The 24,032-nt window shown below is 48.9% G+C and overlaps 1 protein-coding gene across 11 annotated transcripts in view; it reads right to left on the bottom strand.

Annotated features, from left to right (window-relative positions):
* GBF1 (golgi brefeldin A resistant guanine nucleotide exchange factor 1) overlaps positions 1-24,032 on the bottom strand; it is a 325,666-nt gene that overhangs the window by 115,236 nt on the left and 186,398 nt on the right. For all 11 annotated transcript variants that reach the window (XM_075348884.1, XM_075348888.1, XM_075348889.1 and 8 more), the window contains 5 exons: positions 9,866-10,007; positions 7,567-7,805; positions 6,217-6,382; positions 5,138-5,349; positions 4,955-5,053 (listed from right to left, as the gene is read on the bottom strand). In XM_075348884.1, the coding sequence (XP_075204999.1) occupies positions 4,955-5,053; positions 5,138-5,349; positions 6,217-6,382; positions 7,567-7,805; positions 9,866-10,007 (858 nt within the window). The remainder of the gene's footprint in view (positions 1-4,954; positions 5,054-5,137; positions 5,350-6,216; positions 6,383-7,566; positions 7,806-9,865; positions 10,008-24,032) is intronic.

Genomic DNA, 24,032 nt, shown 5'->3' with positions numbered 1-24,032 from the left:
GGGTTGCTCCTCTGATACTGGCGGATTGAGGTCCAGTACAGAATTAATGGACGCAATCAAATCACTAACATCCGCATCACCCTCGGTCAGATCAATGGGGCACATGGAGGTAGCGTCCGAGCCCCCAGTAAAGACATCCTCCGCGTCCTGCGAGTCGGCTCGTGAATCGGAGCCGCGGGACGAGGAAGGAGAGGGGACCCTGCGTCTCCTTTTAGGAGGACGGGGTCTGGGAGCAGATGAAGAATCCTCTGTGAGCGAGCCGAAGCAGCAGAGGCACCCTGAGAAGGGGGCTGATGCATGCTCAGCAGAGTCCGGGACAACTCTCCCATGGAGTCGGCAAAGGACTTGGAGATAGCCTTAGAAAACGATTCTACCCAAACCGGGGGTTCAGCCACCGGGGCCGGAGCAGCCGGAGGGACCACTGGGGAGACTCCAGGCTGAGGCACCACCATGTTAGAGCAGGCATCACAATGTGGATATGTGCTCGGTTCAGGCAGTACGAGCTTACATGCAGTGCATATTGAGTACAGCCTTGCAGCCTTGCTCCTAGTGTGAGACATGCTGCTGAGGTGGAGGCTCTGCAGTAAAGAACACACTCCTTCAGAATGCCCAGAGAGTGTATAATAAAGTCCACAACCAGAAGTTGTGGCTTACCAGACCGTTTTGTGTGCCCTCCGGATTCCACAGCTCGGACCCCCAGACAGGATGCAGAGATGCAGCAGCCAGCGCCGATCAGTGTGAGAACGCTGATAAAATGGCGCCGGAGGGAGGAGAGGGGGCGGGGCCTAGTCCAAGAGCGGGAACCGGAGGGCCAAGGAGATATCCAGGGGAGGGAAACATCTCCTCAGAGAGGAGTGTCCTCCCCTGGGCTGAACGGCCGGTGGGTGGCGCCGCACTGTCCCTCTGCATGACTGACATGCAGGGGCAGTGAAACCGAATGTAGGCCGAAGTCGGGGCCTAAATTTTACAATGCGGCCGGCGAGCAGGCACCCCCGGCGCAAAACCAGAGAACCGGCCGGAAATCACAGCAAAGTTAAATAACACACTCTCCCCACAATAAATGTACAAGGGACCCCTCAATAACGTCTCAAATACTTAGCTTATGAGACGCAGGGCCAGGTCCCTGAGGGATGAGTGCTCCGTCCGGCAGGGTCCTGAAAGGGCTGCGGATGGAGACCGGTCTCCTGCAAAGCAGTGAGAACCGTGCTGGCTCCCACTTCAAGCCAGAGCCCGAGGGATGGTGAAGGAGCGCGGCATGAAAGGCTACAGCCTTGAAATCAACCTTAACAACACCGCCGACACAGTGGGGTGAGAAGGGACATGCCGGGAGTCCAGCTTGGACCCGATTTTCTTCCAACTCTTTAAAATCAAAAATCATATGAGAATGCATGTGTGGATGTGTGCCTCCTGAACACAAAGCATTGAACTGGCTAGATTTGGTTATCCAGGGGGTGTATATGCTCGGAGGGAGGAGCTACACTTTAGTGTAGTACTTTGTGTGTCCTCCGGAGGCAGAAGCTATACACCCATGGTCTGGGTCTCCCATGAGCAACGATGAAGAAAAATAGATCTCAGACATCATGAATCTGCTGTACTTATTGTGAAATTCAATATTAGAATGTATAACCCATTGTATAACTGTACCTGCGTCTACTTCTCATATACAGTATGTACTGTATTGCTATATTATACAGCCATTCAAATGTAGATTTTCAAAGTAACTATATCAGCCTCAGCCAGTGTAGAGATATATCTGATAAAGTATATAAGTTTGTATTGTGAAGTCTGAACTTACATGCTCTCTAAACCTTGTTTTTGGAATTCCCTTACTGCATTTTTCATTTCAACATAACTGGGTAAAATTGCATTGTGTTCGTAAAAACAAGCAACTTTACAAATTACCTATATTAAAAATCCTCTATTCTCAGGGATGGAGGGATTTTTAATCTAATAGTTTACTGCTAGATGACTAGATTACCGTATTTTTCGGACTATAAGATGCACCGGACCATAAGATGCACCCTGGTTTTAGAGAAGGAAAATAGGAAAATAAAATTTTAAGCAAAAAATGTGGTCATGACACTGTTATGGGGCGAGGATCTGCTGCTGACATTATTATGGGGGTAATGTCCCCAAATTCTCTACTAAGGTACCCCATCCTGGTAATGATCCTCCTGCCTTGTGTTTATATTTATTGTCGCTCATCCTGGTATAGCCCCATCTTGCTATATACTGCCATCCTGGTATGTGCTCACATCCTGCTCCTATACCCCCCTTCAGCCTGCTCCTATACCCCCCTTCAGCCTGCTCCTATACCCCCTTCAGCCTGCTCCTATACCCCCTTCAGCCTGCTCCTATACCCCCTTCAGCCTGCTCCTATACCCCCTTCAGCCTGCTCCTATACCACCATCCATCCTGCTCCTATACCCCCATCCATCCTGCTCCTATACCCCCATCCATCCTGCTCCTATACCCCCATCCATCCTGCTCCTATACCCCCATCTATCCTGCTCCTATACCCCCATCCATCCTGCTCCTATACCCCCATCCATCCTGCTCCTATACCCCCATCCATCCTGCTCCTATACCCCCATCCATCCTGCTCCTATACCCCCATCCATCCTGCTTCTATACCCCCATCCATCCTGCTTCTATACCCCCATCCATCCTGCTCCTATACCCCCATCCATCCTGCTCCTATACCCCCATCCATCCTGCTCATATACCCCCATCCATCCTGCTCATATACCCCCATCCATCCTGCTCATATACCCCCATCCTGTGGCACACAAAAAAATAAAAATTTACACTCACCTTTCCTCGTTTCACGCAGCGTTGCTCCTCCTCCTATCCGTGCTGGCAGCGCTATGTTGAGCCGGCCACGTTCCCTGCAGCATCGCGATGTCCTCTAGTCTGCCGGCGTGGCTGTGTGAACACACGTGCGCACAGCATCGCGGTGAGCACTGCTAGTCTCCACACAGCGCGGCCGGCAGACTGGAGGACATCGCGATGCTGCAGGGGAACGGTGAGTACATTGATTCACTGCGCCCCGCGCTGATGATGATGCGCGGGGAGCAGTGAATATAGCCGCACATGATCACTCCAGGCTGTAGTTGCCAGGGGTGATCACGACCGGCTGTTAATTATGCGCGCGTCCCCGCCCATCACCCCGCCCACCTGTCAGTGCCGGCTTCAGCGATGAGAGAAGGGCGGGAGGATGGGCGTGCATATGCAATGAGCGGGCCCACGTGGTCACAGCAGGCGCTGCTGCAGCCTGCTCGTGCCCCCGATGACCCGCTCCACCGCAGCACCCTCATTCCCCGCAGCCATGCCCTACATTCAGCCCATTAGACGCACCCCCCACTTTCCCCCAACATTTGGGGGGAAAGTGCGTCTTATGGTCCGAAAAATACGGTATACACACCATGGGTCTCATTAAATTTTTCAAACCAAATGAAGCTATAGAAATCAATTAAAATATTAAAAAATATTTCAAATATTATTAAAAGATCATATAAATATAAAATTTTATATTTATATAATCTTTTAATAACATTTGAAATAAAAATGAATAATTTATAATATTTAATTGATTTCTATAGCTTCATTTGGTTTGAAAAATTTAATCAGACCATAGTGTGTATTGTCATAGTTTGAAGCTTCACCACTTTGTGGGGAAATAAAACTTATACGGGCATATTGTGAATAAATTAATTGAGGACTAGATTACCGGACATCTCTGCAGTCAGAGATAGTGGGAGAGATATTCACTGCACACCGTTTCCCGGCTAAACTGCAGAAGCTATTCACACGATTAGTACATTAAGTGGAAATTCAGACCGTGTTGATCAGCGCCCTATAAAACTACATCACCACTGATGATCACAATCAAAACGCACAGTCTGAATTTGCAGTTAATGTGCCATTCATTTGAATAATTTCTTAACTTTTCCTGGAAAGTAGTGTGTGTGGTGTATATCCCTCATGCATGTTGGGACTCCACTCCTCACTAGCACTTCAAAAGATAATGTGAATGCACTCCAGTGTTCGCCATCAGAGATGCTGGGTTTCCAAGGCAGGACGTACAAGCTCTGATATAAAACATACAAGCACTGATTGTAAGCTGCCCAGATGGCGGGGTCTCATCAGCTTCAGTTACCCTGTACTCCTCCGATGCTGCAGTGGCAAGGCTGGCTCATGTAGTAGCACTGGAGCGTGCACAGATTGGGACAGTGGACTGACGATGCCATTGGTCCAAACGGTCAAGTCTTCAGGAGTGCACCGCCACAAACAAGTAGAGAAGCGGTGCGCCCATGAATAAATAATATGAGAACAATCCATTAAACTAAAAATACACAGAAAATACACAAGACTATTGATGCACCAGTTAAAGTGAATCTGTCATCAGGCATCTGAGAGCAGCATACCATAGGGACAGAGACATGGATTTCAGCAATGTATTACTTGTCTGCATATTATATATATATATATATATATATATATATATATATATATATATATATATATATATATATATATATATATATATATATATATATATATATATTTTTTATACAATACTTATTTTTTTCTGCTACAGATCTAGCATTTTTCTGAATGCTGAGCTACATAAAACTTCACCCACACCACTGATTAGCATTTTTCTGTGTATGGTGTGAATAGGCAGAAAGCTGCCAATCAGAGGTGGGGGCATGGTAATACAGAGCTAATGAATATGGAGGACTATCTGGCAGAAGGTTTCCTAGTCCTTTAGTGATAATCTTCTGATAATAAAACAGTGATTATATGAAAACTACAGCAATCAGCCCAGTAAGTGATACATTGCTGGGGATTCAGGGTCTTTGCCACTAGATTGTGCTACTCACAGATTAGGTGAAAAAAACCTGGCGACCGGTTCCTGTGAAATGGCATAACACAATATATATGTACTTACCTCCAGTTGAAACTTCAAGTGTTCTCTCATACTTTCAAATAGAAGGAAACATGCCCGCAAGGAAGCTGCATACAGACTTAAACGATCTCCATTTAAGAGCTGCAGAGATTAGTGAAAGGTATGTAAATAATACTGTCAAATCTGAACAGTATAAAATAAAAGACTGTAATAATCTTCACCTACCTGAAACACGTGCCGACAAAGCTCATCCTTCACAAGTCCCAGGAGTGAAATGTAATTTGCAATAGGTGCACACTCTAAAGCTACCGTAATAAGCTGTAAACCCATGTGTATCATCACTTCAGAATTATGGCGGTCATGGGGATTGGTAAGTGAAATGAGAAATCGCAACAATTCTCGAATGCAAGGAAGACCGTAAGGGACTAAGACCACTCCTAAAAAAAGAGCATAATGGTTAGAGAACAATACATGGTTACTGTTTTTAGTGATTTGGGACAAAAACATATTTTCAAGAAGACCTGGGATTTTGGACTTTTAACTAAAGATATGGCTGTAACAATGCTTTGAAGCTAATAAAAACAATATCAGTTTTGTTCTTCTGTACTCAGCTGTGATAGTTTTAGGTTAATGAAGTGCAAGTGCAGTGGGGTTGGATGCTGCACTTGGTTTTCCTTGCCTGTCTGAGCATTATCTGCCCCTCTGTCCACCCTCGCCTATGGTATGACTGACAGATCACTGATTTTCTTTCTTTTTTTTTTTTTCAGTGACCTGCCTCCTCTGGCTGAAATTCTATTGTAGCTGCCATAAGCGCTGGGGACTGTGCAGGCACACCAACTTACAAATGACATAATTGAGCTGGCGGTATTTACATGCTCTTCCCCTGGAAAATCTGGTGGAAAATATCAGCCAGAAGGGTCATGTCACTGAAAAAGCAGTGATTTGTCAGTCATAACCGGAGGCAGATGGAGGTACAGATAATGCTCAGACAGAAAACAACCAAGTGCAGAGACCCAACCCCACTGCACTTGTGCCTCGAACATAAAACTTCCACCAATGATTACAAAAGAACAATAAGACAGATTTCTTAAAAAAAACAAAACATATACTGTATGTTAAACAGCTTAAGAGCTGCAGTGCAGCCATGTCTTAAATTAAGAGTCGAAAATCCTGCTGATGAGTTCTCTTGACTGTAGAATTTTATTTTAACCCTCTTCAGTATAATCAACGTGCACAGGATGGCATTCAGTTGGCTGAAATGCAAGGTGAGGCAATCAATCTGACCATCTTATTGTAACTCTTACCTTCTTTCTGTACAGATTGGGTAAACCTAACTCCTCGAGGGTTGACATAGTCCATGTCGTGAACAGAGGCAGAGTCTGAGTGGTCAGCTATTGAGCTGTCTTCTAGAACTTCAGGGATGGATTCAACAGAGGCAGATTGTGTTTTTCTTCCAAACAATTCTTCATTCTTAAAATGCCATGCAGAAATTGGATCCTTAGTATTAGTGACAATTGTGAAACAAGGCTGTAATCAGTTATATATAAATAGGGAAAATATGCAGAACCCATATAAAAGGCTGCTAGAAAGTCACATTTTCATCTGCTTAAGTTATAGCACATTACTGGGGCATTCAAATCACTTTAAGATAGGTGGAGGCTGCCTTCTGGGATGAAAATGGCTCAACTCTGGTGTGGCACTGCAACCGGTTTTAATTTTTCCTTCCCTGTCCACCACCATGCAAATGAATGGGGCCATCGACCATTTCTTGCATGTCCCAGTGACCAGGGGCTGCAGTGTAGAAGAAATACAGTAAAGGAAACCCAGAGCTACACCAACATGGAATCCCTTTTATTTTCAAGAAAAGGTTACAGCTCCAAATCATAAAGCAATTGATTATCCTTATCACATGCGATTACTTTGCAAGATGAGAAAGCCCTGTAGCTGGATCATATACCATTTAATCAGCCCATTTAATATAATGCATGTGTGAGGCTTAGGGCTGGTTCACACTAAGCGACAGCGAGGTCGCTGTTACGTCACCATTTTCTGTGACGTAACAGCGACCTTGTAAGTCGCTGTTATGATTGCTGCTTAGCTGTCAAACACAGCAGCCGAAGCAGCGATCATAACCGCGAGAGCAGGGAGCCGCGCACACTGCTTAGCGCTGGCTCCTTGCTCTCCTAGCTACAGTACACATCGGGTTAATTAACCCGATGTGTACTGCAGCTACATGTGCAGAGAGCCAGAGCCGGCAGCACAGGCAGCGTGAGAGCGGCGGAGGCTGGTAACTAAGGTAAATATCAGGTAACCACCTTGGTTACCCGATGTTTACCCGGGTTACAGCTTACCGCAGCTGCCAGACTCCGGCTCCTGCTCCCTGCTCGCTTCATTTCGTCGCTCTCTCGCTGTCACACACAGCGATCTGTGTGTCACAGCGGGAGAGCGCCTTTGAAGAAAACGAACCAGGGCTGTGTGTAACGAGCAGCGATCTCGCAGCAGGGGCCAGATCGCTGCTCAGTGTCACACACAGCGAGATTGTTAATGAGGTCACTGTTGCGTCACCAAAACCATGCCGTAGCAGCGATTTCGGTAGCGATCTCGCTATGTGTGAAGCACCCCTTAAGTTAAGCAGTATAATTAAAAATGCCTACCTTTTGTTCATCCTGATTTTGTGGATCTGATAGATACATATCCCCAGGTGAATGCAGTGCAGCAGCAACAGGGTTTACATTATCCATTTCTGAAAGGTCTTCCTTTGAAGTAGCTTGAGACGACAACCCTACTCCGCTGTCGGCTGTTGGGGTGACTGCAGAAGATGTGGCCTCAGAACTACCTCCTGACACAGGAGATGTGGCATCTGGAGACGTGGGCTCTATGAAAAGAATACCCCCTGAAAAGGGAAACCATGAATGCTGAAAAGGGATGATTTCATGAATGAGAATCCACAATATCAGAGCTGCAGCACAGGGTGAATTTTTGTGGCGATGCTACTCTTAATAAAATAAAAAAAAACTACCACATTTTTCTGATTACTGGACACTTATTTAGCAAGCAAAAATCTTAATTAAAAAAAAAAAAAGAAGTGTGGGCATCTTAAGAGACCGGAGGCAGCATCATCTGTTATTGAGAGGATGACTAATTTACCATCCGTCCAGATCACTGACTATAAGGCTATGTGCGCACGTTGCGTAAATACATGCAGTTACGCTGCGTTTTGTAGCGCAGCGTAACTGCATGCGTCCTGCGTCCCCTGCACAGTCTATGGAGATTGTGCAGGGGCCGTGCGCACGTGGCGTTTTAGAGCGCAGCGCTTCGGCTACTGCCGAAGCGCTGCGTTCTAAGAAGTGACATGTCACTTCTTCCGTGCGCTTTGCCGGCAGCTCCTGCTCTGTCTATGGCAGGAGCTGCAGGCAGAGCGCATGGAATCGGCTTTTTATTTTTTTCACTACGGACATTTCTGCAGCGATTTAAAGCGCACATGTGCTCTTCAGATCGCTGCAGAAATTTCTGCAGTGACTGTACGCAACGTGCGCACATAGCCTAAAGCTTCATAGTTCGCTCCCTTCCAGCCAGACACGGATCTATCTGATCAGTGAAGGGCAGTAAAGGAGGCAGTAACTGCATGTCACTGTAACTGAAAAGTGACCTGTATAGTCCTCACCAAGCTGAAGGCCACAGAACACTAAAGTGTGAGGAATAAGATGACTTTATACCTTCTACTAAAATGTGTATTAATAGACTTGATGTGGTCCTTAAAAATCATGGCGGTCATACAAAATACTAGATGTAGTAGTTTTTGATGTGGGGTGTATTCATTTTTGCATTACGTAATTTGAGTAAAAGTGAAGATATTGTAATGAAACTAATATTAAAGCGGTTGTCCACTACTTGGACAATTACTTCTAATTCTCCATGTTTGGCCCCATGAAAATATAAGAGCATATACTTGCCTCTTGTGCTGGCGTCATTACAGCAGTGTCGGCACTTGCGTTCCCAGGGCTCACGTGCCTGTGTAACATCATGCGAGCCCTGCGCCCAATCACTATTGGCTTCTTTCCCCGCCTTCGGACAAAAGCATGAATCAACAGGCAGTGGAGCAGGCCAGTCGCGGCTCTAACTCCCTGTTAATTACGGTTTTGTCCAGAGGTAGGGAGAGAGAAGCCAACGGTGATAGGGTGCGGGGCTCGTATGAGGTCACAACCTCGTGAGTGGTGCGAGCGCAGACACAGATAGAATTGCGCCAGCAAGAGGTGAGAATAAGCTTTTTTTAATTTTAATTGGGCCAAACATGGGGAATTAGTGGAGGTGGTACAAGTCGTGGACAAACTAACTTTACTTTCATATTATGGGCGAAAAAAAAATTTCTATGAAGCTCAGTCAAGTGAAAATTTTGAAAATTCTTCTTTCATTCAGAAAGATATTGAATAAAATCTTACTTTTCAAAGGGATATGCAGAAACAAAGATTCCAGGCGGCACACAATCCAAGGTGCACGTGTCCAAGGAAGGCATCCGCAGTATAAGTTGTACAAAGGACCGGCACTCCAAATCTTCTGAAATATTTTTTTACACTTTATTCCACATCATGCAGGTGTAAATTTACACCTGTATGATGTGGAATAAAGTGTAAAAAAATATTTCGGAAGATTTGGAGTGCCGGTCCTTTGTACAAGTTTTACTTTTCAAAGGGGGTGTACTCATTTCTGTTAAGCATTGTATAAGCAGCAGAGGTGTATATTTGTTGTGTATGCAGCTGTGTAGGCCGTATAGGTACGTGCATATACACTATCCATGCAGGAGAGGTGTGTGTGTGTGTGTGTGTGTGTGTGTGTGTGTGTGTGGTACATATAGCAGCGTTGTGGTTTGAGGTCTAAAATTGGGGTGCGTCTTATAGCAAGGTGTGTCCTACAATAAATATTAAATAAAATAAAAAGAAAAAACAACAAAACTACCTGCTGAAGAGCCATTTGATAAAGGCTGGTGGGAAGATTCTGTGCCAGTCATAGCTTTGGTGATGTGACGAGGGGGCCTTGGAGATCTCTTCTGCTTTTTCCATTTTGAGGAATCACTAGCACCGCCAGCTCTCATTTTCAGCTGTGAAGAGGACACCACATAAAGGTTAACCTTGCTGTGCTACGACATGCTTTAATATAACTGCATGGCTTTCCAGACTGGTTTTCTGCTGCTTTCCCCTTTAAATACAAGCTAACAAAGGAGTCATATCAAAACAGAAAACTTAAAATCCCAGTAAAGAACAACTGGTGTGAGGACTCAAAAACTGTATTGGTTTGGTAACCCAAACACACAGCATTAACTAAAAGGGGTTTTCCAGAAATTGTAAACCATTGCTGCTTTCTTAAATACTAGACGTCTGTCCTAGGGCTGTATGATACAACAGCTGTCCCATTCCCTTCTGTGAAGCTGAGCTGCAGTACAGGACACTGCCCATGGAGAGAAGTGGCGCTGTTTCAGGTAGAGGGCAGTTTTTCTAATTCTGTACAACCATTTAAAAAGAAAAGAGGAATGAAAATTCCAAGTATAAAGACATCCAAACTGAGAATCACTTTTTTGAGCTCATGTATAATGTTTGGCGAACCAGAACTGTAAAGTTTAGGGTCAGTACCGAAAACGTGGCTAAGCAATATGATATCAGTGACATACTGACGGAGCCGCAGCTGTGAGAGCGGTGACAGCAGCAAGTTTACCTGAGGTCACAGCTGGTGGATCCCATGGTACCCCCTCAGCTGTGATCTCAGGCGAACTCAATGAAGTCACCTGAGATGAACTCAATGCCAGATTACCAGTTTAGGCTATATGCGTGCACCTTGTGTATCGACTCCAGAAAATCTGCATCTTGTCGCAGAAAAATACAACAACAAAAAAAATCGCGACTCTGTTTTGTCGCATTTTTCTGCCAGGAGATGTGGTTTTGGTGCATAAATTTGTTGCAGAACTTTCTGCACCAAATCTGCATCCCCTGGCAGAAAAACACATCAAAACCGCATCACGTATTTTGGTCCTTTTTTCTGACAGGAGAAGTAGATTTGGTGCAGATTTCTATAACAAAAATCTGCACCAAATCTTCATCTCCTGGCAGAAAAGCACTAAAAAACGTGATGCGGATTTGATGCGGTTTTTTTTCTGCAAAAAAATGCAGATTTGGTGCAGATATGTCTGCACCAAATCTGTATCTCCTAGCAGAAAAAAAAAAAAACCACGTCAAAACTGCATTGCATTTTTGGTGCACTTTTCTGCCAGGAGATGCAGACTTTCTGCAACCAAATACTCAACGTGCACACATAGCCTAAGGCTATGTGCCCACGCTACAGGATTTATCGCGGATTTGACGCGGATTTTGACGCGGATTTAGCGCGGATTTGCCGAAAATCTGCAGCACAGCTACTCCCCAGCCATTTCAATGGCATTTTGGAAATGCTGTGCCCATGCTGCGGATTTTTCCGCTGCGGATTTTGCCGCGGATTTTGATGCGGAACAAACTGCAGCATGTCAATTGTTTGGTGCGGATTTGGTGCGGATTTTCTGTTTTGAATGGGGAAAAAAAAAAAAATAAAATCCGCATCAAAATCCGCGGCAAATCCGCGGTAAATCCGCGGTAAATCCGCGGCAAATCCGCGGGTGCGGATTTGCCGCGAAAGTTGCGGATTTTCAGGCAAAAAAATCCGCAGGGACCTTTTACTGTGGACACATAGCCTAAGGCGATAATACGACATTGAGTTCATAGAAGTCACCTGAGGTGACTTCAACTGAGGTCACAGTGGGGGGTACTGTGGGAACCAACAGCTGTGACTTCAGGTAAACTGACGTCACCATTCTCACTGATGCAAGTCCGTCAATGTGTCCCTGACACCACAGTAATCAGTCACGTTCTCGAATGTGATCGTGCACTGCATCATCGTATGAGCAGGGAACGTTCTGTCTGTGGATTATGTTGGAACTGCAGGGGTATTTTGGGAATTAATAAATTGGAGAAAGATGGCGTTTTTATAAATAAAGGATTTTTCTGTTTTGTGTTTCTTTTTACTTACACGATAAGTAATGCGGGGTCTCATAGATGCCTCCCCATTACTAACCTCGGTCTTGATGACAGCTGTGATTTTTTGACAAATCACAGCTGTCATCAATTCCTTATATTATCCCCGATTGCCACTGCTCCAGGCCTATTATTGGGCTGAGCCGGGTAAGCGCCAGGATTGTTGCATCTAATGGATGCGCCAATTCTGGGGCGGTTGCATTTTTAGGCTTGAGGGAGCTCAATGACCATGGGTCTCCCCTGCCTATGAATACCAACCCCCAGCTGCCTCCTTTATCTTGGCTGGGAATCAAAATTGGGAGGGACCATGTCTGTTTTTAAAAATTAATTTCAATAATTTAAAAATGCTACATAGGGTGCTTCATGTTTTGATACACCGCCAAGCTAACGCCCAGGTGTTGACCATTTTTATTGGCACATTTTAATTTATTTAGCATTGGGGCAATATTTTGTTGGTAAGGTGTTTTTTTTTTTTTTTTTCATCTATTCCTCCACTGACTGCTTTCCTCCCCTTTACTTAAATTAGCACCACGGCCACCACCTGCATCCCTATGGACGGCGTAGTGCGATTTTCACATTATAATTGAATTCTTCAATAAAATGGGTCCGGAGTCAGCATGTACGCATACCACCAACTCCGCTGGCATTTTATTGAAAACACTGTGTGCGTCCATATTATCTGAAACAAACTGGTGACTGGTAGTATTCACAGTCTTCAATAAAATGGCCCCAGAGTTTATGATACATACATGTGCTGTCTCCGGTGCCATATTTTTAAAGAATTCAACAACAAAGTGAACATAGCACTGAAGCGAAATGGTCCGATTCTGGCTTGAGACAGAATGAGTGAATTGGCTGTGTGTGTAATTTGGCAGATAGCAGAGCAGCAGCAGTAGTGACATCAGTGACCTCAGCCTTCCCCAGCAATGCTGTACCTGCTTCAGCAGCTCCTCCACCTCCTGCGACACAGGAATCCTGATCAGAGACACCACTGCTGCACTGCCCGATGCAGAAGCCAAACCACTACATCCCGCAACCCTGGCTTGCACAGCCCGTGCTCTGCACCACAACGCACCGGTCAGCAGCCTCCATACAGGTGCAGCCATCCTCAGGTCATGTGATGTCTGCAGGCTGCTGACCTCCCTCACCAGAAGCAGCCTTCCTCACCATGATGCGTGTGGTGTGGGTGGTTCCTAGTCTTTACTCTCCCTCACGATGATGCTAGTGTAGGCGGGCGGAGGTGACAGCCGGCGTGTGCGCAGTGCTATGTTGACGGCTTCGGACAGAAGGACGCGTTCATTGTTATACAGCTCTGGCAAAAATTAAGAGGCTATTTCCAAATTTTCAGTTTTTCAGATTTTTCTCTTTATAGGTATATTTTTGAGTAAAATGTAAATTGTTCTTTTGTTCTATCAACTACTGCCAATGTACGTACGTACGTACATACACACGTCTGCACACACACACACACGTCTGCGCACACACACACACAGGACGTCTTTCTTTCAGTTTTATAGTAAAAAGGCGTGGGCTGTTACTGTATGGGGCGGGTATCTCCAGCACTGCTGAAGCCAACCAGTAGCTGGGAGCGTGTCCGCTTGCCATGCCAGCTTCAGATAGAAAGATGTGTTCAGCCAGGGGCGGCCATTGAGAGCAAATGGCCCCTGTGTAACAACTGTGTCTGGGGTTCCTCCCCACCCCAAGCCTAAAAGTCACCTCTAGGGGATGCAGTGCAGCATGTCCCGGAAAATCTGCAGTGCGGTGACATCAATGAAAAAAGGAGAACAGCGCTGGACACCGGAGAAAGCAGCGGCATTTTATCACACTCCCACCACATCACATGCACGTATACACATTTAATGAATACAAAATTCAATGGGAGCTTTCTAACAAAGGTAAGATTTTATGGTGTATAAAAAGCGAGATTAGATCCTGTGATCCCAACGTATTGTTAGCCCTCTACAAATCACTTGTATGGCCACATCTAAAATATGGGATTCAGTTTTGGGCTCCACATTTTAAAAGAAGGGAATTTTGTTTACTTACCGTAAATTCCTTTTCTTCTAGCTCCAATTGGGAGACCCAGACAATTGGGTGTATAGCTACTGCCTCCGGAGGCCACACAAAGTATTACACTTAAAAGTGTAAGGCCCCTCCCCTTCTGGCTATACACCCTCCCGTGGGATCACGGGCTCCTCAGTTTTAGTGCAAAAGCAAGAAGGAGGAAAGCCAATAACAGGTTTAAAGACAAATTCAACCCGAAGAAACATCGGAGAACTGAAACCGTTCAACATGAACAACATGTGTACCCGAAAAAAACAAAAATCCCTAAGAAAACAGGGCGGGTGCTGGGTCTCCCAATTGGAGCTAGAAGAAAAGGAATTTACGGTAAGTAAACAAAATTCCCTTCTTCTTTGTCGCTCCATTGGGAGACCCAGACAATTGGGACGTCCAAAAGCAGTCCCTGGGTGGGTAAAAGAATACCTCGTGATAGGGCCGTCAACGGCCCTGTCCTACAGGTGGGCAACCGCCGCCTGAAGGACTTGTCTACCTAGGCTGGCGTCCGCCGAAGCGTAGGTATGTACCTGATAATGCTTGGTAAAGGTGTGCAGACTCGACCAGGTAGCCGCCTGGCACACCTGCTGAGCCGTAGCCTGGTGGCGCAATGCCCAGGACGCACCCACGGCTCTGGTAGAATGGGCCTTCAGCCCTGAAGGAACCGGAAGCCCCGCAGAACGGTAGGCTTCAAGAATTGGTTCCTTGATCCACCGAGCCAGGGTGGATTTGGAAGCTTGCGACCCTTTACGCTGACCAGCGACAAGGACAAAGAGTGCATCCGAACGGCGTAAGGGCGCCGTGCGGGAAATATAGATCCTGAGTGCTCTGACCAGATCCAACAAATGCAAACCTCTCTCAAATTGATGAACTGGATGAGGACACAAGGAAGGTAATGTGATATCCTGATTGAGATGAAAGGGGGATACCACCTTAGGGAGAAACTCAGGAATCGGACGTAGAACCACCTTGTCCTGGTGAAAAACCAGGAAGGGAGATTTGCATGACAGCGCCGCTAGCTCGGACACTCTCCGAAGAGACGTGACCGCTACTAGAAAGGCCACTTTCTGTGAAAGACGAGAAAGGGAAACATCCTTCATAGGCTCGAAAGGCGGCTTCTGGAGGACAATTAGAACCTTGTTCAGATCCCAGGGCTCTAACGGCCTCTTGTAAGGAGGGACGATATGACACACTCCTTGCAGGAACGTGCGTACCTGAGTAAGTCGTGCTAGGCGTTTCTGAAAAAACACAGATAGCGCTGAGACTTGTCCCTTAAGGGAACTGAGCGACAAACCTTTTTCCAACCCGGATTGCAGGAAGGAAAGAAAAATAGGCAATGCAAAAGGCCAGGGAGAAACTCCCTGAGCTGCGCACCAAGATAAGAATATCTTCCACGTCCTGTGGTAGATCTTGGCGGAGGATGGTTTTCTAGCCTGTCTCATGGTGGAAATAACCTTTCGAGATAATCCTGAAGACGCTAGGATCCAGGACTCAATGGCCACACAGTCAGGTTCAGGGCCGCAGAATTCAGGTGGAAAAACGGCCCTTGAGATAGCAAGTCTGGTCGTTCTGGTAGTGCTCATGGTTGGCCTACCGTAAGGTGCCACAGATCTGGGTACCACGATCTCCTCGGCCAGTCTGGAGCGACGAGGATGGCGCGACGGCAGTCGGCCCTGATCTTGCGCAGCACTCTGGGTAACAATGCCAGAGGTGGGAACACATAAGGTAGTCGGAATTGCGACCAATCTTGAACTAAGGCGTCTGCCGCCAGAGCTCGGTGATCGTGAGACCGTGCCATGAAAGCCGGGACCTTGTTGTTGTGCCGTGACGCCATCAGGTCGACGTCCGGCATCCCCCAGCGGCGACAGATCTCCTGAAACACGTCCGGGTGAAGGGACCATTCCCCTGCGTCCATACCCTGGCGACTGAGGAAGTCTGCTTCCCAGTTTTCCACGCCTGGGATGTGAACTGCGGAAATGGTGGAAGCCGTGTCTTCCACCCACGTCAGAATCCGTCGGACTTCCAGGAAGGCTTGCCGACTGCGTGTTCCACCTTGGTGGTTGATGTACGCTACCGCTGTAGAGTTGTCCGACTGAATTCGGATCTGCTTGCCTTCCAGCCACTGCTGGAAGGCTTGTAGGGCAAGATACACTGCTCTGATTTCTAGAACATTGATCTGAAGGGTGGACTCTTCCTGAGTCCACGTCCCTTGAGCCCTGTGATGGAGAAACACTGCACCCCACCCTGATAGACTCGCGTCTGTCGTGACTACCTCCCAGGATGGGGGTAGAAAGGACTTTCCTTTCGACAACACGGTGGGAAGAAGCCACCACCGAAGAGATTCCTTGGCCGCCTGAGAAAGGGAGACGTCTCTGTCGAGGGATGTCGACTTCCCGTCCCATTGGCGGAGAATGTCCCATTGTAGTGGACGGAGATGAAACTGCGCGAAAGGGACTGCTTCCATTGCTGCTACCATCTTCCCTAGGAAGTGCATGAGGCGTCTCAAGGGGTGAGACTGGCCTTGAAGGAGAGATTGCACCCCTGTCTGTAGTGAACGCTGTTTGTCCAGCGGAAGCTTCACTATCGCTGAGAGAGTATGAAACTCCATGCCAAGGTATGTTAGCGATTGGGTCGGAGTCAGATTTGACTTTGAAAAGTTGATGATCCACCCGAAACTCTGGAGAGTCTCCAGCGCAACGTTCAGGCTGTGTTGGCATGCCTCTTGAGAGGGTGCCTTGACCAGTAGATCGTCCAAATACGGGATCACAGAGTGACCTTGAGAGTGCAGGACTGCTACTACTGCTGCCATGACACTGGTGAAGACACGTGGAGCTGTGAATGACAGCGGCGGCCGCGCGGCAGTTTCAAATACATGTCCCTTCTCAGCCAAGCTGTAGATAGGACTGGCACCAGCGCGCAGCGCTTTTGTCCCCGGCGCACTAACACACCCAGCAACACTGCGGTGTGCGCGCGATATGTGCGGGGACACAGAGTACCTTGACGTCGCAGGGCCTGTCCCTGACGATACTCAGCTCCATTCCAGCAGGCTTTCCAGGGCTGTGGATGGAGCACGGTCTCAGTGCCTGGAGACCGGTAAAATCACACTTCACCCAGAGCCCTAATGGGGATGGGGAAGGATGCAGCATGTGGGCTCCAGCCTCCGTACCCGCAATGGGTACCTCAACCTTAACAAGCACCGCCGACAAAGAGTGGGGTGAGAAGGGAGCATGCTGGGGGCCCTAGTATGGGCCCTCTTTTCTTCCATCCGACATAGTCAGCAGCTGCTGCTGACTAAACAGTGGAGCTATGCGTGTATGTGTGCCTCCTTCGCACAAAGCATGAAAACTGAGGAGCCCGTGATCCCACGGGAGGGTGTATAGCCAGAAGGGGAGGGGCCTTACACTTTTAAGTGTAATACTTTGTGTGGCCTCCGGAGGCAGTAGCTATACACCCAATTGTCTGGGTCTCCCAATGGAGCGACAAAGAAAAGGACATTCAGAAGTTAGTGTCTGTTCAAAGGCGGACAACTAGATTATTACAAGGAATGGAAGGCCTCCCATATGATGACAGGTTGTTAAGGTTGACTTTGTTTAGCTTAGATAAAAAGACATCTCAGAGGAGATCTCATTTATATGTATAAATATATGTGTGGTCAATATAAAGGACTGGCACATGACTTATTTCTTCCAAAGACAATACTAAGGACGAGAGTGAAAGAAAAGTGATTCCGGCAGCTAAATAGGAAAGGGTTCTTTACAGTTAGAGCAGTCAGACTGTGGAATGCCCGACCGCAAGAGGTAGTAATGGCAGACACTATAACAGCTTTTAAAAAAGAGCTGGATGATTTCCTCAGTACACACAACATTGTCAGTTATGACTGGCAATAATAAAATAAATAATTGGTGGAGAAAGATTGAACTATATGGACCTAGGTTCTTTTCAACCTATGTAACTATGTTACCAGAAAACATCAGATTTACCTCTCCATACTGTTCCCCATTGTCCCACTTCAACATATAGTTCCCCTACTTCTTCATACTATCCCCCTACGCTTCCACTTCTCCATACAATCCCCCCCTCTATTCCCACTTCTCCATAGAACCCCCCTATGCTCCCACGTATCCAGACAATTCCCCCCATGGTTACACTTCCAATCTTTCCCATGCTCCCACTTCTCCATACAACCCCCCCGATGCTCCCACTTATCTATACTGCCTCCCTATGCTTCCACTTCTCCATACAATCACTCCATGCTCCCACTTATCCATACAATCCCTCCATGCTCCCACTTATCCATACTGCCACCTATGCTCCTACTTCTTCATATAATCCCCCCATGCTCCCACTTATCCATACTGTCTCCCTAAGTTATTAACTCTCAATACTATTCCCCCTTCTTCATACTGTGCCCCCCAATTTCCATATGGTCCACTCACCCCACGTTTGTCTCTGTCACACTGTTCCATAATGTGCACCTTCTCTGCCTCCAGTCTGTCATTGCCACCTCCTCAGCACAGCATGATGTGGTAAGTTATGACGACCATTAAGCATCACTGCTATGTACCGTGTGCTGATGGCAGCTCCAGGAACATAGCAGTGATGTTAAATTGCCGCCGGCCTATGAGAGGCCTCGCTCTGACGCACGCGACCTTTGATAGGCCGGCGGCCAGTAAAGGTCTCTGCTATGCTCTGCATGCTGATGTCACCGCGTGGTGCATAGCAGTGGCGATTGATGGCGCATAGGCACGTTCTACTGACCCCGGTTGTTGGCGGTGGGCCCCCTCTGTATCAAGCACAGGGGGCCCTCCGAGGACTCCGTGACATCAGGGAATACCACGCTGTCTCACTAGGCCAGTCAGACCCTGGTTGCGAGGGCCCCCCTTCCCCTCTGGGCCCTGATGCAGTTGCACCGGCTATATGTCAGTCACTGCGTTCAGAATTATACTATAGATACTACTGTATTGCAGTACATGTCTAAATTTGTGGTTCCTATGAAGCTTAGCCTGTACTTCATAAGACAAAAGACAACCAACATGGTAGCAATGGAGGTCCTATAGCCTCTAACAGCCATTGATGACCTGTGATTGCCTCACACTAGTAAGGCGCCAAGGACTGAGCACCTTAAATGTCGCTTTTAGAAACTGACCATGTCATTTAAGTGATTAACTGCTACAATTGGAAGTTCGCTCTGATCACTGCTGTAAGGGCCTGTGCACACATTTTTTCCATAAGGTCCACTCTAAAAATTGTCCAAAACAGAACCCAGAAAATGCTCAAAAGATTGAACATCTGCATAGCAAGTCATTTTCTTTGTTTTTTTAAATAGAAATGCATATGTTCAGTCTTTAAAAATGTGAAGTGTATAAACATGCAAAAGACACCTAGTGGTTAAAAGAAGTAACCTAACCATTAGTGGTGAGCGAGCACTACCATCCTCGGGACTTGTAAGGCTAGTTTCACACTTGCGTTGTTTTCCTTCAGTCGCAATCTGCCGTTTTGGAAAACAGCGGAATCCGTTGGACTCCGCCGCTTCCCATAGTATGGACGACGGATTGTGACAGAAGTACCTGCATTGCTTCCGCTGGCCGACGCTGCGTTGCTTCCGCCGGGTGGAAGGAACGCAGCATGTAACGTTTGAGCAGTAGAATCCTTAGGATTTAGCTGCGCATGCACTCACTGGCTCTCTGCACACGTAACCAGGGTACACATTGCGTTACTAAGCAAAGCGCTTTGCTTCGTAACCCGATATTTACCCTGGCTACGTGTGCAGGGAGCCCGACACTTCTCCGCTTGGCTCCGCCCCTTCCCGCACATCACTCCGCATGTACACAGATACAGACACACACACACACACACACACACACACACACACACACACACACACACACACACACACACACACACACACCTGTCCCCAGCCATGCAGTCCCCACGGCAATAACGTCCTCAGCGCCATGGCCCCGCTCGCCTCCACCCACCCCGCACACCGCCCCCCGCACAGATTCTCGGCGGCCGAACGATCAGCTGATCACCCGGCGGTCGGCTGCTGTGAGCGATCAGCCGATCACCCGGCGGCTGTGAGCGATCACCCGATCGGCCGGCGGCTGTGAGCGATCACCCGATCGGCCGGCGGCTGTGAGCGATCACCCGATCGGCCGGCGGCTGTGAGCGATCACCCGATCGGCCGGCGGCTGTGAGCGATCACCCGATCGGCCGGCGGCTGTGAGCGATCACCCGATCGGCCGGCGGCTGTGAGCGATCAGCCGATCGGCCGGCGGCTGTGAGCGATCAGCCGATCGGCCGGCTGCTGTGAGCGATCAGCCGATCGGCCGGCTGCTGTGAGCGATCAGCCGATCGGCCGGCTGCTGTGAGCGATCAGCCGATCGGCCGGCTGCTGTGAGCGATCAGCTGATCACCCGGCGGCCGGCTGCTGTGAGCGATCAGCTGATCACCCGGCGGCCGGCTGCTGTGAGCGATCAGCTGAACACCCGGCGGCCGGCTGCTGTGAGCGATCAGCTGATCACCCGGCGGCCGGCTGCTGTGAGCGATCAGCAATAGTCTGCCGCCAGTAAAACTGTAAAGAAGAGAAAAAAAAAAAAGCAGATTCCGTTTTGTATGATCCGTTGCATCCGTTGTGCCACTATATGCAACACATCCGTTGCATCCGTCACACAACGCAATGCAACAGATGCTGTTCAACGCAAGTGTGAAACTAGCATAAAAAGCAGTTAGATGATTGGATGGGCGCAACTTGGGTACCAGAGTATAATGGAAGTCAGTGGGAAACTACCGTAAGCAGTTTTCCAGAAGATTTCCCAGAAAAATGCTGGAGTTCCCTATTGACTTCCATTATATTCAGGGTACTCAATTTACGCCCCTCCAAGCATTAACTACTTGTTATGAGTACAGCGCACCCGAGCATGGCTGAGCTCGCTCATCACTACTAACCATTCTTCATGCTCTGAAGATGCATTAACCCCTTCACGACCATGGACGGAAAGATCCGTCATGGTGCCCTGGGCCTTAACGACCAAGGACGGATCTTTCCGTCATGGCGTAATCGCGGCACCGGAGCCTCCAGTGACTGCGAAAAGTTAGCATAAACCGCAGATTCGGGGAGGAGGGGACCTGTACCTGACCTCAGGAGGGGTGGTGCCTCCTCCCCGGACCTACGGAGGCTGTGATTGGCTGACGAACGCCGCTCAACCAATCACAGCCACTGTAATGTTCCAACCACTTAAAGTGACTGAAACATTGAAATCCAGCCCTGGCCAGTGCAGCTATAGCACTGGCCATTGGCTGGAGCTGGGTGACCTCACTGGATCACCCTCCCCCAGCTCCAGTAGCTCTGATTGGAGAGATCGGCCTTGTGACCGCTGTCTCCAATCACAGTGGACCTGTTGCCGGTGACCGCCCCATCAGCTTCACTTGTCGGCCCTGCAGCACAGTGAGTGTACACAGTGCAATGGCAGGGCGACACGCTCCGGTCCCATGCTGTTATGTGAGCGGAGCATGGGACCCGGAAGTTGCCGCGCTGCCATTGCACTGTATGAAACCGGCCTCCCGATCCGCCGCTGCCCTCCGCGATCTGCCACCCGCACCCCCACCCCTTGTATCTGCTGCCCGCACCCTCACCCCCACACCTCCCGATCCGCCGCTGCCCTCCGCGATCTGCCACCGAATCTGCTGCCTGCACCCCCACCCCTCGTATCTGCTGCCCGCCCCCTCACCCCCACACCTCCCGATCCGCCGCTGTCCTCCGCGATCTGCCACCCGATCTGCTGCCCGCACCCCCACCCCTCGTATCTGCTGCCCGCACCCTCACCCCCACACCTCCCGAGCCGCCGCCCTCCATCTGCCACAGTGCCACCGGTCCCCACCGATCTGCTGCCCGGCCCCTTTCCCTCGTGATCGGCTGCTCGTCCCCTCACCTCCGTGATGTGCTGCCAGCCCCCTCCACTCGAGATCGGCTGCCCGCTTCCTCCTCCGTTATGTGCTGCCCGGCCCCGCCCCCTCTCCGTTATATGCTGCCCGTCCCCTCCCCTCCGTTATATGCTGCGCGCCCCCTCTCCTCCGTTATGTGCTGTTCTCCCCCTCACCTCCGTGATGTGCTGTCCGCCCCCCCCCCCACCTCTCACCCACGTGATCGGCTACTCGCCCCCTCCCCTGTCACCCCCGTGATGTGCGCTCCCTCACCTGTCACCCCCGTGATGTGCGCTCCCTCCCCTGTCACCCCCGTGATGTGCGCTCCCTCACCTGTCACCCCGTGATGTGCGCTCCCTCACCTGTCACCCCGTGATGTGCGCTCCCTCACCTGTCACCCCGTGATGTGTGCTCCCTCACCTGTCACCCCGTGATGTGTGCTCCCTCACCTGTCACCCCCGTGATGTGCGCTCCCTCCCCTGTCACCCCCGTGATGTGCGCTCCCTCCCCTGTCACCCCCGTGATGTGCGCTCCCTCCCCTCTCACCCCCGTGATGTGCGCTCCCTCCCCTCTCACCCCCGTGATCTGTGCTCCCTCACCTGTCACCCCGTGATGTGTGCTCCCTCACCTGTCACCCCGTGATGTGTGCTCCCTCACCTGTCACCCCGTGATGTGTGCTCCCTCACCTGTCACCCCGTGATGTGTGCTCCCTCACCTGTCACCCCGTGATGTGTGCTCCCTCACCTGTCACCCCGTGATGTGTGCTCCCTCACCTGTCACCCCGTGATGTGTGCTCCCTCACCTGTCACCCCCGTGATCTGCTGTCCGCTCTCCCTCACCTCTCACCCCCGTGATCTGTGCTCTGCTCACCTGTCTCCTCAGTGATCTGCGCTGCGCTCCCTCCCCCACCTCTCACCCTCCCCGATCTGCTGCCTCCTTCATCTCCTGTGATCCAGCTGCCTAGATCCATCCTATAGGGTAACTATCCCCAATCTCACCTCCCACTCCCCTTCCCACCCATCCCCCCATCCCCCCCCTCCCCCCATCCTCTGCCGCTCCTGCATCCACTGCGCCCTCTCCCATCCGCCCCCACCCTATCCCAGCCGCCGTCTCACAATCACAGATGCTCCCTTTATATGCCGCTGCCCCCCCATCTGCCGCCGCCCCCCCCATCTGCCGCTGGTTTTTTTTTTCTATGCCATGGGGGTCTAGTTTCCAAAATGGGGTCACATGTGGGGGAGCTCCACTGTTTCGGCACCTCAGGGGGGCTCCAAACACAGCATGGAATACGCTAATTATCCCAGACAATTTTGCGTTTGAAAAGTCAAATGGCGCTCCTTGCCTTCCGAACCCTGCTGTGCGCCCAAACATTTTATTTCCACCACATATGAGGTGTCTGTGTACTCAGGAGAAATTGCACAATACATTTTATGGTGCAATTTTTCCTGATACCCTAGTGAAAAAAAAGCTACCTGGTTGAAGTAACAATTGTGTGGTAAAAAAAAATTTTTTTATTTTCACGGCTCAACTCTATTAACTTTTGTGAAGCCCCCAGAGGTTCAAAGTGCTCAATAAACATCTAGATAAATTCCATGAGGGGTCTAGTTTCCAAAATGGGGTCACATGTGGGGGAGCTCCACTGTTTCGGCACCTCAGGGGCTCTCCAAACGCAACATGGTGCGGCTAACGATTCCAGCTAATTTTCTGTTCAAAAAAGTCAAATGGCGCTCCTTCCCTTCCGAGTCCTGCCGTGCGCCCAAACAGTGTTTTTTTCGCCACATATGAGGTATCTGCGTGCTCAGTAGAAATTGACCAACAAATTTTGGGGGTTCATTTAATCCTGCTACCCTTGTGAATATGCAATATTTGAGGCTAAATTAACATTTTTGTTGTAAAAAGTAAAATGTTCATTTTTTCCTTCCACATTGCTTTAGTTACTGTGAAGCACCTGAAGGGTTAATAACCTTCTTGAATGTGGTTTTGAGTAGCCTGAGGGGTGCCGTTTTTGGAATCGTGTTACTTTTGGGTGTTGTGTCATGTAGACCTTTCAAAATCGCTTCAAATGTGATGTGGTCCCTAAAAAAAGTGGC

The sequence above is a fragment of the Anomaloglossus baeobatrachus genome, chromosome 5, assembly GCF_048569485.1.
Source record: "Anomaloglossus baeobatrachus isolate aAnoBae1 chromosome 5, aAnoBae1.hap1, whole genome shotgun sequence".
NCBI classification, from domain to species: domain Eukaryota; kingdom Metazoa; phylum Chordata; class Amphibia; order Anura; family Aromobatidae; genus Anomaloglossus; species Anomaloglossus baeobatrachus.
This window is presented reverse-complemented; position numbering and strand designations above follow the sequence as displayed.